General features: G+C 32.2%; 1 protein-coding gene across 1 annotated transcript; it reads right to left on the bottom strand.

The window, feature by feature from the left end:
* Positions 1-13,598: 13,598 nt before the first annotated feature.
* Positions 13,599-15,029, bottom strand: LOC136986031 (general transcription factor II-I repeat domain-containing protein 2-like). Its single transcript, XM_067283480.1, has one exon. It carries the CDS (start codon positions 15,027-15,029, stop codon positions 13,599-13,601), a length of 1,431 nt encoding a protein of 476 aa, XP_067139581.1.
* Positions 15,030-15,905: the final 876 nt, after the last annotated feature.

The following is a 15,905-nucleotide window of genomic DNA, read 5'->3' as shown; positions in this document are numbered from 1 at the left end:
GCGACAGGGTTGTTGTAGATTTTAAACGTTTCTCACCATAGCTGTAAAAATGTAAATATGTTAAACTTAATAGTCATTTGTTTTCTAACTAATTTGTTTTAATACCAGGTGTACACGGAAATCAGTTCCCACTGTACTGAGCTAGTGATTGGTTCGGTTAAGCTTCTGTTTAAGTAAAATTTCAGCTCTTTCATCAGGGTTTTATTTATGTTTCTAATTCCCTAATTGCTTAATTATTTAACTACGTCTTAAATAGAAATAAGTTGAAACCGGTTACTTTGTACTTGAATATCTGTAGTCTTGGGAAAGAAGTGGAAAGAAATTTTTATGACAACCGATACATAAATCGTAGATCTAAGGAAAATAAATTTTAGAGCTTTTTTGTACCATTGTACGTCTCATTCATTAAATTTGGTTGTAAATGATGCTGCCAAAGTAACAGTTAATTTTTTAACATTATACAAGAATTGTACACGTTTTTACTGCATTCCCTTACAGATGGGACATACTAAATCGTAATATCACCGGTTTAACATTGAAATCCGTAAGTAATATAACATGGGAGAGTAGAATAAACGCAGAATAAATATATCAAATATTTTAATGGATTTTTTAAAACTCCTGTCAACTATACACCACTATCATAAAAACATACCAGTAAACTCTTATCGGTTAGGTTAAGTTATAAATCTAGTCTATGGTGGGCAACCTTTTTTATAACATGGGCCAGAATAAATGTTACGTTTTTTCCGCGGGCCGTAGTAGTTAATTGACGCCTTTTTGTGACTTGTAATTTTTTTAGTCTGCAAATATGAAATAAATAAGTAAAAAGTTAATTACTACATTAATTTCTCTTATCGTTTTCGAAAATTACAAATTGGAAAAATAACTATTAATTAGTTACTTTTCCAATTTAATAATCTATTAAAGATCTCGCGGACCGGATAGAAACTTTTCGCGAGCCGTAGCTGGCCCGCGGGCCGGGGGTTGCCCCGCCGTTGATCTAGTCTACTCATGATTCACATAACCGGGCGAGGGTGGCCGAATATCTAGCAGGCGGTTAACAGCCCAGAACTGGTCCAGGATATAAAATTGGATGCTTTATGCGTGTGTTGCTTCTACCAGCGGTCTTCTACGGGTGAGGTTGGTGCTCTGTAAAGCGCATGTGCCAATGCCTATAATCTGGCTGATTGGAAACTGACCCTGTTTAGACATTTCTTTTGCCACCGGATTATTCGAATATACAATAGCAATTTTATCGTTTTTTTCACATGTAGTATAGAAATTTGTAAAAGATGCATAATGCAGTTATAATAAAATATTAATTTTAATTAATTAAAAGTACGTTAAAATATGAAAATTTATATTTTATAAAATACAAGGGAAGGTCATTGAAAGGTGGAAGCGCCGCTTCCATTTTCCAATGACGGCACGCTACTGCTAGTTAGCCAATAAATGTTATATTCGTTAACCTGTCTCCTGTCAATCCAAGATGCCTGCCGACTTACTGATGACCTCCCCACTCACTTTTTACCCTCCTAGCCATCCGAAACGACAAAGAGATCAGGTTTTGCCAACCTGTGCAGTGTAAGTGGTCAGCGAGGATTAACCGCTGACCCTCTGCTTATCTCATATGAAATTGTATCAAAACAAAATTTAAATTTAGACATTTGTTAAAACTAAAAACGAAAGAATTTAAAATATATTATATTCATAATTGTTACAATCTACATGAAATAATTATGAAAGATATTTAATTTTTAGATAAAGAATAAATCCTAGACAGCTTAAAAATCAAGCAGTGTCTTTGGTAGCAAATTTATTGCTTCCATTGCAACGTTTATGTAAACATTGTTATCTTTTTATAAGTAAAAATTAAATACAAAAACATGGCCGGCGTTATTCACATTTAATAAATATAAAATATAAATACGACTTTACAAAGTTGGAACTTTGTCTTGTCTTTACTTCCGCCGTTCACACCATCAGCAGTCCTTTAGAATTCACAGTCGCTCGGAGACGACCTTTCTTTTGACGGTACTGCCTCCGTAAAAGAATGTAAAACAGGTAAAAAGGACTAATTCTAAATTCTAAAAGACTGCTGATGGTGTGAACGGCGGAAGTAAAGACAAAACAAAGTTCCAACTTTGAAAAGTCGTATTTATATTTTATATTTATTAAAAAGAATATTTATGTTTAATATGACTTGATCAGACACTTTACTACATTTTTAACAATTTTTCTGAAAATAATTCTGTATTTCTTGAATTTTTTTTATATATGTATGTTACAAACAATACGAACGGAACCAAGATCATCACTGACGCGCAATTAGCTGATTGCCCCTGGAAGTCGGCTTCTCACAGAAACAGCTTCCCTATCATCAAAAGTCATGACACGCCACTGTTCCTCACGTTTAAAGCTTATAGAAGAAGGGCGTATAAACTCGTGACGTCATTTCCTGTTTAGCAAAGAAATTTCTAGATATAATTCTTTTCTGTCCCAAAATAATTGTTTTTTTTTATATTTATTTTTCGATCTGATGATATTGTTATATTCGAAGTGTAAAAAACATGAGCGCACGAGGAAATTGCCCATATAATTAACAATCAAAAATAAGTAATGACTCAATTTTCATATAAAGCCTTGTCTTATTCGTCCATGCATAGTAACGTAAGATGATTCGAATGTGGGCTCATAATATGTAACAAACAGCCGAAATATTTGGAAATAAATATGAAAAAATAAAAATTTTATTTTACGACAGAAAAGAGTTAAATGAAAAGATACTTCTTTTTCGCAGAACATGAAATGACGCATTATTTTAAAATCTATTGTTCTATAAGCTTTAAACGTGAGGAATAATAATAGTAATAATAAACTTCATGCTACGGCAAAATAATAAAATAATTATGTTACACGTATAAAAAATTAAAATTGCACTGGACGTTCCATAATTTCAATGCCTGGTACCTTATCCACACCGATATCGTAGTGCTAAAGACAGGTGTAACGTCCAGTCTTATAAGCTAAACACTCAATTTACAGAGGTACGTTTTTAGGAAACGCTTCACAAAAGGGTCTGTTAATTTAGAACTTGCTCGCCAAGTTTCATTCGTCAAGAATCGCAGAGTCGAACGTCTGACCGTCTCATTATTAAAGACAGTCGACTCAAGAGCAAGCTCACTTCATGAGTAGTTAATTTGTTCAGTTGTAGAAACTAAAACAAAAAAATAAATAAAAAAAGGAAATGTTTCTCGGAACAGAAATATCTGGCAATCTGGGAAATATTTTGCTAAGCAGCGAAAAGACACCGTGGTCCCAATTTCGCATCACTGTGCACTGTCCCCTGAGAGCCATTCCCAAATGAGATGATAGACAAGAAAAAAGGGAACAATAGAACAAAGAACATGATACTCAATACAAAATATAATATTTTAGTAGTGACTTATTAATTCACGGTAGTTTTAAATATTTCTAGCTATTCTTAAAATAATTTTAAAAGGTCAGCTTATAAGCATAAACGTGTTTTTATTGGTACGAGAAGCTCAGCTACTTTACGTCGAGACACGTGATTTCATCAGTCGATCTGTAGTCACGTGGTTTAGAAGGAATGTAAAATGATGTTCATTTTCTACCGAAAACGGAAGTTTAGAAAGTATTTCCGTATTCTATTCTATCACTTGACTACGAACCGGCTTGAATTATTTAGTCCAGATAATTTTCAGTTAATTCGAAAACGATATAAATATGCTATTTTAAAAATAATAATAATAAATAAATATAGGCCTTTTTTTTTTTTTTTTTTTTTAACTCTTTCCGCCCTGTGGGCACTAAGAGAGCCTCTTTTAGTAGGCCCATTATGGGTTCGGCCAGGCCCACAATGGGGCGACCGGGTGGTGAGGGACGGGGCCCGACATATCCGAACGGACCACCCCCCGAAAAATTCCTGGGGATTATTCGACCCGTTCGGATTCGATCCCGGGTCCCCCAGAGCGGTAGGCTGCTACCTTTACCGCTCGGCCATCCGGCCGTCTAATATAGGCCTATAAACACTGAACACAATAAAGGATGTATGATCAGAAATACAAAATTTCAACAAAACATTTTGTTTTATAAAATGATATTATATGTAGAATAATAGGGGGAAAAAACTAATAAATTATTTCCTTTCTTCCACCGAGGTCAAAGAGTCGATCACTAAACTAAATAAATCTAATAATATGTAGTACTTATTTTATATAAAACTAGCTGACCCGGCCACGCGTTGTTGTGGCTCAAAATGTATCTATTATAAATGTATAACACTTCCTCCGTGGGGGAATTTCAAAAAATCCCTTCTTAGTGTACATTCTCTTGACGTACCCTATTAAAACGCAATCAAAAACGCATCTAAAATAGTATAATAAAAGCCGAGTTCTTCACAGTAAGCCTTAATCCCGTCACTTTTCCCGCTGGGGAATATCGAAAAATCCCTTTTTAGTGTATATTCTGTTGACGTAACCTATTAAAACGCAATCAAAAACCGCATGTAAAATAGTATAATAGAAGCCGAGTTCTTCACGGTAAGCCTTAATCCCGTCCATCTCCCCCACTGGGGGGAATTTTGACATGTATATTATATAAAAACACGTGCGTATTCGAATGCAACGTTGTGTCAAAATTTCAAAGGAATCGGTAGGAACAAACGAACGTTATATTTTGTTTATATAGATAGATAGAAAATGATCTGCTTCAGTCCATTCTCACAGAAAAGCATAATGCCTCACAGAAAAGCAAACTTAGGTCGTCGGAAGTTAGCGCCATCTGTTGGACATAAAAGCCTTAATCCATATATAAATATATTTTTGAAAGGGGGAAATGGTGTAGGGGTATGAAAAATAGATAGTAGCCGATTCTCAGACCTACTGAATATGCATATAAAATTTGGTGAAAATCGGTAAAGCCGTTTCGGAGGAGTAAGGTAACTAACATTGTGACACGAGAATTTTATATATAAGATTAAAATCTGCTTGATCTGTAATACCACCAAAACTATTTTTTTTTTGCACTTTCAATTTGTATTTGTTCCGAAACAATGGTTTCTGTCAAAAATTAAAGTGGATCCACAAAAATAAAATAACATATACACCAATCACAATCTCGTCTGCCATGCTAAAAATATTCGAAATATGTTTTTACCAAAAAGTATATCAACAAATAAGTTGTGAAATAAGTTATTTGTGGAATATGGAAGACGAAATTACTCAACTTGTACAAATTTACATGAAACAATACATACAATTTTACAAAATTATAAGAGAAAAGATGTTGCTTATATAGCATATCTACAAATATCTCAGGTATTTGATTCCATCCAACCAACCTGTTCTTAATTAAGTAGGACCACATCGACGCGAGGAAAAGGAAGTGGCGAAAGGATGATGACGTCACACGTTGGCTTTGAACTTGCAAGCGTGAATTATAGCACTTTACGGGGGTGAAAACAAAATGATTCCATTATGACGGTTACTAGTAACAAAGAAAAACTTTTATTATTAGGATTACTACATAATCAACACGTAAAGAGAAAACGAAAATACTGTGTTCCTCCTCTCTGGAAACAACAAAAGGACAAAGAACATTATTATAATTTGTCGATAAAACAGTTTTATCACATTATGTATATCAATAATTTGGAAAAACAAAAACAACAAATATCTTTTTATATATACAGCAGATAAAAAATACGGGAAGCCATCCTCTACTCGTACGAAGTCGCATGCGCAGTATTCAGCGATAAGAGGAGAGACTCATATCAATATCAAACCCTGTCAGATATTTGCGAAAGCGAGAAATTTGCTCTCACCAGCGAGATTTCTCGCTTCTCGCTTGTGCATGGTTTTCCTCTGTTCTCAACCTGTCGCTCGTTATTATATTCGCAGCTGGATAGTCACACCCTAATGATGACCCCTGAACTATTTTCAAGGTCAGAGCTACAAGGTATGAAAAGTGAACAGTTAGTACTACCCGTTAATAGAACGTAGAATAAAAGAGTAGAGGTGACTTTTCCTTACCCTTATAAAATGTATATAAAAACACAATTAAAATAACCTAAGCTAATGATAACATCTACAAATAGAAGTTATAAATCATTCTCTAAACGAATTTAATATTTTTTATATTCATAAACACAGGTAGATTATGGGCCGATGTGTTTACATAATGTGGGCTTACTTTCATAAAATAAATTCATTCCATTTGAAATCCGTCGATAATTTTAAATAAACAATACAATATTTAATCGTTTTGTTGTTGTGAAGCTCTTAACGAGTTAAATATAAATTACCGTATATCTCGGCGGATAAGACGAGCTATAAATTTTCGTCGAAGTTTTATAGTTTTAGCATATATCTGTCCTATAAGACGACCCCCAAACTATCAACAGCCTATGAATTTAGTTTAGATCAGCGATCATCTTCTGGATAATAATACTGTATAGCATTAACGGAATTACGTTATATTCGTAATTTTTTGAAAGAACATAAAATTTTATTTTCATGCATCTGGCAGCACTGCCTTGCGATTGTTGCAAGCATTTGCACTGATTCGGCATTTGGGTAATGACCTTGACTATTCACAAAAACGTCCTATAGGCTATTCTATTTTGTGCACATACCCTACTCTCTATAGTAAATAATTACTGTTTGTCTGTTTTTTTATAATGGTTTTAATTTATATAAATTTCAATCTAATTTTTTGTATCTGTACTATAAGACGACCCCGGATTTTCGGGGCCTTTTTTTATGATTCAACTATCGTCTTATCCGCCGAGATATACGGGTAACTAGCAGATGAGACCAGCCTTGACCGAACAAAAATAAGAACACGAAACATTAAAATTATTAGATTATTTCCTACTCTAACCGTTTTATCATATTATATTATACTATTTGATTTATATAATAAGAAAGGTTATCTTACGTAACAGTTTATCCAATACCTCTTATAACTGAAGGCCCTCTAGTCCACGTAGCAAAGTTTGCGTGACGTCACCAAAAGTTGACCAACTAGTCATAGTTGCCAGATTGGGCTACAAGTAGCGGATTGGGCTACTTTTTAAGTGCCCTCGCTACAAAAATTTTAAATTGGGCGACACGCTACTTTTTGGGCTAGTAATAATTACCTTCAGGCTACAATTCTTAAAAATACGCTACTTTTTTATTTTCATATATAAAATCGCACAACATTTATTGTATCATACAAAACTAATAAAGTTTTATTTAATTTCATTACACTTAATTGATATAAAGTTGCAACGTTTAACAAAGATAAAGATACTTTGCTTCCGTTTTCTATCTGTCGTTCGCTCCAGTAATCCACAATCCATTGCCACTAACACTGCTAATTTTATTAATTTTTTTACTCTCATATATCTATCAATATGCGCCTATTTTTCATTTTTTTTTTAAAACGAAAATATGCTACTCACAAATTTATTTGTACTTTTACTTCGTTTTCCTGTTTTTTCCTGCTTGACTTCTTGATTCTGCTTCAGAACGTTCCTCTCTCTAATTTGACGATTTCACTACACTACACTTTTAGTAGACGTTTCCTTTTTTTCTTTTTTTAGGTTTCCAAGGAATACCTAAAAAAAGAAAAAAAGGAAACGTCTACTAAAAATGTAGTGAATAGGCCCAGTGTTACTCGGGCAATAGTAACGACAGCAAAGATTAAGATTATTACATTATAGCCAATCTCATCTTTTTTCACAGAATGCAAGAATTAGGTTTCCCTGTTTCCAGACTAATTAGAGAATTTTTAGATGGGTCTGAAAATATGTTCGATTTTTCGCAAAAACGCATTTGCGCCTGTAAATATTGCGCGTCGCTTTTTCTTAACACTTCCATTGTTAACATTGGGTTTATATCCCTGGGTTTATATCAGGACTCCATGATGGCCGATCAATTACATTAATTTTTTTTCAGCAAACCAATTTTTAGTTGATTTTGATGCATGAATGGCAGCATTATCTTGGAATTGCCAATTTTCTCTCCCAATACGTGATCCAAAAGTTATTAAATTTTGATATTGTTGGAATCAACGATCTAAATTATTGTCAAATGTGATACATCGTTACGTACAACAAATTGTGTCGCGATGTTTTGTAAACGTTCTTCCGTTACGTAATAAAAGGTTAGTGACGCTGCCCTTCGGGGACAGTGACCTCGTTTCACACTCCCCTTTCCAGCGCTGACCTTTCGTGAGTCAAGACAGTGTAATCTTGTGTATTCTTTGTTGTATAACCAGTTACTCGAGTCTAACTAGTTTTTACTAATCTCTCCGACAGTCTCTAAACTAGTCTAACAGATACAACAATTCTTGATACAGTGTAAACAGAGAGGCCTTAAAACTGAAAACAAAAGTCGCAGTCGCTAAGTTTCTAAGTTCAAAAAGTGAATCGCCGCGCCTGCGAATGACTCGCTTTGATTTAGAGAAAATTTATGCAGAAACACCGAATGTCCTATATATATATATATATATATATTACGAACTTATTTCATTAGTAAGTGCATAGTTGCAAAATAATTCATTTTTATTATTTGGGCTACAAACAGTTCAAATCCGCTACTTTTGGAGCACAACCACGCTACTTTTTAACCTTCAAATCTGGCAACTATGCAACTAGTCGCTATTTCGTCGTTGTCGTTCGTACGAGTTCTTCCTTTGTTTAGTACTTTCTTTGTCTTTTCTTGATATCTGAGAAGATGGTGTTTAAATGTCGAGCACCGAGGTGCCGAGGAAATTATAAAAATGTTCCAAGTGTTTTTACGTTTAAATTTTTCTCCGATTCCGATATTAGGAGAAAATGTATCGGTGCATTAGCAAGAGGAGATTTCGATCCAACTGCAAACACACGTGTAAGTTTATACTTATTCTATTCCATTCTAAAGTAATTAACATTTCTTAACATTAATTAAAGGTATGTATCATTTTATTGTCATGTAAATATGGCCAACCGATATTCCAAACAGCACTACACTAACGTCACCAAGGTAATTGAGATTATATCAAGTGGCTTTGACCTAAAGACGTCATGCTTAGCTGACGATATGTCGTCACCGATTATACAGGATGTTGCTAAAATTCCATGTTTTGCTTTTTTATTTAAAATCGTATATTTGTATAGGTGTAGCCTAACCACAAAATACCGTATGGTAATTAGTTTATAATTAACGATTATGGCATTCATGAAAATTGGTCCACTCTCTCCGGTGGTGAGCCAAACTTCCATTCATGCCATAAACGCCATTATTATAAACTAATTGTATAATATACTATTTTAGTCGTGTTTTATTTTCCTTTACGATTTACACGTTTTTTAATGAGATATTCAAGTGTTTTACGTCAATTATATTTGGTTTAACTATTATAAACGTTTGGAAAATTTTATATTTTTATTTAATAAGTCTTTAAAAATTATCCGCAATATTAACGTAAGTTATCAACCGGCAAAGCTTTTAATTTACATGTTACTTACTTTGGTAAAATTCACAAATTTTCTGTTAAATCAATCATATTTAGGCCTATAGTTCAATGAATTATCCTAAATTTCATTTTTATAATGCTTTTTTATCATCATCATCACCATTCCCATGTTTATGATAGATACTTACTCTTAATATCTAGTGAGGTTTTTAATTTGGAAAATATATTAGAACTGTACAATTTTGATAGAAAAAATGGATTGTTACAAAACAAGAGATTTGGCAGTATTTTTTAAAAATGTGTATAGATTAGAAAACTTAAAAAGAGGTGATCATTAGTTGATTTTTTTGGTCGCTAAATTTTATATTAAGTGTTGAAGTTTTTAAATTACTTGTATTTAATATACATGGGTTTATTCTATATCACTAATGTTAATTTAAATCTTTTAATTTGATATCAGTAATGTGTTTTATCTCGGTTTGTATGACTTCATGGTTTGTATGATTTAAAACTATTCATTCGATCTATTAAAGATCGAATGAATCGTTTTAAATCAAACGATCAAGTCAATGATTACTCTTTCATATTGTAAGAAATTTATCAATTGTATTATTTTCAGATATGATGGAATGCTATTTTTACTACAGATATAAATGTTTTACAAACATTTATCAATTATTATCTTGTTTCTTGAATAAATAATTGTTCTATACTTGCGCGTATTAATTACAGTTAATATTAATTTATTCGATCGGTAATTAAGACAATGCACATTTTGCTCTGATTCCCAATACAGGAAAATCTCGTTAATTCGAAATCGATAGTTTGAATCCCGTTAGTTCGTAAACAGTACTTTTGTCCGGGCCGGGGATATAGATTTTCATATTAAAAAAGCGAAAATTCTGGACGAACGGTGTATGTTAACTCGTTCGTTTCTATCAGTGTTTTTTTTAACTTTCTTTTATCTTACGGCACGCTTGAACCTATAATTAAATTTCCGCGAGAAAAATTCATTCGATTTAAAGTTTTGTTTGTAAACATTTTATCATTGTAAACATATTGTAACATGATAAAATAACATTACCTATATGCAATAAATATTTTATAAGATACGATTGTATGAAATGTAATAAATAAATATTTTGAATTTATTTTCTAGGATCTGTATAATGTAAAAAATTATCCGAAAATGCAAAAGTTCCGAAAAAGGCTTCTACGGGAGCAGCTGAATATGATATATTTTGTAACAATGAGATCATAATTAATCCGAATGAAAAAAAGTAATATTTACATATCTGGCTACTGAGATGCCGAATAACTGTTACGGTAGAATTGCCCAAAATTTTCTTTATCATTAAATAATATTATAATTAATGCACGGGTAATTGACTGTGACTACCGAGAAAATATTGGCGTGTTGATGTATAACTTCGGAGAAGAAAATGTTACTATAAAAGCTGGAAAACTATTGCCCAAATAATTTTTGAAAAAAATTATGCATGCAACTTCTATATATATAAAAAAAAAACACTTTATTAAATATCACTAACAGAAATGAAAAAGGTTTCGGAGAATGTATTGAAAGTAACTTTTATCAAAATATGTAACAAAAATAATTTTGTATTCATTTATATATGTATTCAATTTAAATAACATATTCTGTTATGATATCTATTATTAATATGAATAATGTATCCTATTATGTCACTAAATAAACAATGATATTTCCTAATATGGAAAAAAATTGTTTCTTTAAAGACCATAACTCGCAGCTAACTGGGAGAATTTATCATCTTTGCCATGCAATTATGTTGACTGAGATCACATCAGTCAACGAAATGATTTATCTTACACATTCATTTCGGAATTAGCTGATAAGTTAAATTGGGAATTCATATGGAAAAATTACATATTTGCTACTTTATTTATTGAAAAAACATTAAATATGCAAAATGGGATTTAATTTGCGAACTTCAGGTATTAGACGAAACATTCTTGACCCACTTTTCGGGCAACTTGATAGGAATAAAGTCCCCAATATTCAAATTCTTTCAGATAATTTTATTAGGCGACACATACATAAGTTAGATATAATAAAAATTTTTAAATATCAACGATTAAATCTGCGACTTTACGCGAATTAAAAGATTATCTAAACTGGAATTTTGCTTTCCTTTACCAAATACTTGACTAACAATTTATTGATGACTTCCAAAATCATTATTCTTGGGGGCACATTTTAAAATATCAAAAATTACAACGGGAATATATTGTCAACAACGGCCAAAATTTATTACTCCATTTACTTGCAGAAATTGGTCCCGTTTTAGATAAACTAAATGAAAAAGTGGAAAAAGCTTAAATAAATAAACAAAGTTATTTACATCTATGTAAAAATGAAAATCTTTCAAAATACAGTAGAGCGTCGTTTATCCGAATCAATTGGAGACTGGGGTTGCTCGGATAACCGACTATGTACGAAAAAATATATTAACTATTCGATGTTGAAATTTTTCTCCGTTGCGTGTCGCTTCGTGTTGAATTTTCGTCGATTTTAAGCCTAACGAAAATTTTTAAATAATTGAGGCTATTGTATCGTTAAAAATTATTTCTTTACTTTGTACAAAAAAAATAAATATATTGAAAAATATAAAAACAAAGAAAATGATACTTTGGAAGTTAATCCAGTATCAAAAACGTTCGATTCAGCACGACACAGTTTGACTGGAAAGCTTTCGGTTGACCGGCTTTCGGATAAACGACGCTCTATTGTAATTTCGTTTTGGTGTTATTTTATTTTAAACAAATCAAATTGTTGTGTTTTAATTGAGCCGGATATTAAGACAAATTTTTATTACAATAATTTTTGAAATAAAAATTTGTCGTAATATCCGTTAGTACAACTTAACTAGTTAAGTAACGCTGCATCAGCGTGTAGTCAGAACGAAGCTGCTCGCACCTTTATTCACTAGATTATGAAGAAGAAAAAAAAACAAAGAATCATTCGTTCTCAACAATATATTTGATTTCTATTGGATCATTTAAACGTACAAATATAAGGTCAGAATAAGCCATTAATTAATTGCTATGTCAACGTCTCATGAAATTCTGACTGTCACTATGGGTCTTGGACTTAGACTCGTAACGATCTTTATTGTAACTCTTTAAAAATATTGTCAGTTATTTTTTCACTCGATTCAATGTAACATAGGTAAGACCGATAGCTCTCTTTTTTTCCTGTATCTATTTTGATTTTTGGAAGAGTTAATCCCCATGATTTATGTATAGTCATCGAGTATGCTAAGGTAAGGGGGAAACTGTCTACGAAATCGCAATATACTGCTATCGTTCGAAGAACGTGTTATGGGGATTATTGGAAACAGATTACTATAGATGACAGGTCCCTGATAGCTATCGAATTCCACTAAAATAAACAGATGAAGAGCTGGAGGGCGAGCATTAGGAGCATATATAATGTAGCGTATAGTTTCTAGTGAACCATTGACGAGACTTCCTCGTATCCATAAGTTGACTCTCAGCATGATTCTGGCATTGACTGAGAGATTGAAATACTTGGAGAGACCAAGAGCTGAGTCATCTTTAGACGAAGGCGGGGCAATATCTAAAGCAGGAATGGGCAACCTTTTTCTATGTAAGGGCCACATTTGAAACTTCCGAATTGACGCGGGCCGCACATAAGAAGAAAAAAAATACGGGTAAATCACAAATATTTATTCATAATGAACATAGGTATACTGTACTTAATGTGACTGCTGGAATTGATGCGAATGTAATATATCAGATATATTTGGCTGAATATTTGTCATCGCTAATTTTAAATTATTTTTTAGATGAGAGTCTGTTAGCCGATTTCTTGTTTTACTTTTTACTAAATTCATTGCGGAAAAAAAACTGTTCGCATACGTAAGTTGTACAAAATAAGGACAGAATTTTTGCCGCATACTTTCTTAAGTTAGGAAATTGATTTTCTTTGATAAAAGTTTTATAAAAATCTACCAAATTTTTTTCTTTAAAAGTATCTTTCAAATCTAAATTACTTTGCAAGTCTATTAACTCCAATTGAAGTTCATTTGGTACGTTTTCTATGTTTACTGAAAAAGGTGCCGTAATTATTCGTATTTCGTTTTCTCGGCTAAGAAATTTTTCGAATCTATTTTTAAATTCTTGTTCTGTTCTTCGACTTTCTCTGCATATTTAAAATAATTTTTAGGTTCGGTGCGTTGTAATAAAGTGGGGAAAAAGTGACAATTTTTGTTACGCAATTGCGTGCTCCATAATTTGAGCTTGGATATAAATGCTTTTATAAACGTTATAAATTCAGATATGATAAGATTTTTTCCTTGCATTTTTATATTTAATTCTGACAAATGCATTGTAATATCGACAAAAAACGCAAGATCTGTCAGCCATTCGCAGTCTGAAAGTTCTTTAACAGGTTTTCCTTTCATTTCCATAAATAATTTTATTTCTGGTAAGAGATTGTAAAATCTTTGTAAAACTGAAGATTTGCTTAACCATCTGACGTCAGTAAAATAAACAACGTCATTATTTTCAGCATCAATATCAGACAAAAATTCTTTAAACTGACGATGGTTCAATGCACGACCTCTCAGAAAGTTCACTGTGGATACTACTATATCCATAACATGTTCCATATTAATTTTCTTAGCGCATAAATTCTCCACGTGCAAAACACAATGGCAAATAAATAAATCATTTGGATTTTCGTTTTGTGCTAATTTATTCGAGAGAATACCAATTAAACCGGGTCGCTCTCCTCTGAAAGACTGGGCGCCATCAGTTGTAATTCCACTCAGTTTTAATAGTGAGAGTTCATTTTTTTCTAAGGTTTTTTCAAAAGCCCCGTACATAATTTCTCCTGTAGTATTTCCTTTTAGCCCAACTAAATCTAAAAAGTCTTCAGTAATGTTTAATTCTGAATCAACGCCTCGAATGAAAATTGCAAGTTGAACCGTATCTGTTATGTCGGTGGATTCATCCAAACAAATGGAAAAATATTCAAAGGCTTTTACTCGTTTTTTTAATGATTCGTCAACATTATCTGCCATTTCATCGATTCTTCTCGCAACTGTTCGTCGAGATAAACTAATATTAGCAAAAATCTTCTTCTGATCAGGACATATAATTTCAACTGCTTTTTCAATACATTGCTTTATAAACATTCCATCAGAATAACAATGAAGAGTTTTTGCCAATAGATTACAAATTTCATAACTGGCTTTTGTAACGGATTCAGATTCATTATTTGTTTTCATTAAGAATGTTTGCTGGGAGGTTACGACTTTCATCAGTTTTTCCACTTTCTGTTTTCTTAAGTCTCCAGTAAATTGGTCGTATTTATTGGAATGTTTAGTGGTGTAATGCCTTTTAACGTTATATTCCTTAAAAACTGCAATACATTCCGAACAAATTAAACAAACAAGATTTTTTTCATAATGAATGAAAAAGTAATCATATTTCCACGACTCATTATAAATTCGATTCTCATCTTCAATTTTTCTTTTCTTTCTTGTTGACATCTATAAATTGAGGATAAATAAAATGAATAAAATACTGCACTAATAAATATAGTAAAAGCTCGATGTAACAAACTACTATGGAATTGAAGATATTGGTTTATCACAATGAAAGTCCATTTTATCGCGATAACTCATTACTACGGACTCGTCCGTTATATCAAACAGTATATTATTATATAGTAGAATCACGTTAGAACGGGATCTTGATTAAATTAATTTTCAACTTTAGACTAATTACCACCTGTATCAAAATTGTCTACATAAAAAAAAATATTGTTAGATTAAAGCGAAAAACGAAGAGTAAAAACGGCTACTACTGCTGTACTTTTCTTATTTTAAAATTTTACTCTATTACGCAGCCTAAATGATATCAGACAAAGTAAAAGACTTTTTAGTTTTAGTTGAACTGTCATATTTAAGAAAAGTCTGTTATTTTTCTCTCGCTATCGAGATGTCTGAAGTTGTCTATTTATTCGGAAACATTTCTTTACCAACTTCATCTTGATATTTTCCATCTTAAATCTAACGAAATACAGTCAAACCTGTTTTTATGCAGTGGATAGGGACCGCATAAAAAAAATCGCACGAAACTTTACGAGTGGCTATAAAAAATAGTTTTCGCAACACAATTTAAAAAATATTTTTTTATGCGGTCAATAGGGACCGCATAAAAAAAGTCTCACATAGAAAATAACTCAAAACCGTACGAAATAGAATTTATTGACAACAGATGTCAGCACTTGACTGCATCGTCTCGTCTATCGTCTGTTTTACATATTTTTGTCCAGGTGGTGTTTTTTGACTTAAAAAATAAATTATTTCATTTTTCGCATATTCATGCAATAATATTACTATAATAAGTTCATTTATGCTATA

The sequence above is a fragment of the Centruroides vittatus genome, unplaced genomic scaffold (genome assembly GCF_030686945.1).
Source record: "Centruroides vittatus isolate TY-2023 unplaced genomic scaffold, ASM3068694v2 contig_988, whole genome shotgun sequence".
NCBI classification, from domain to species: Eukaryota; Metazoa; Arthropoda; class Arachnida; order Scorpiones; family Buthidae; genus Centruroides; species Centruroides vittatus.
This window is presented reverse-complemented; position numbering and strand designations above follow the sequence as displayed.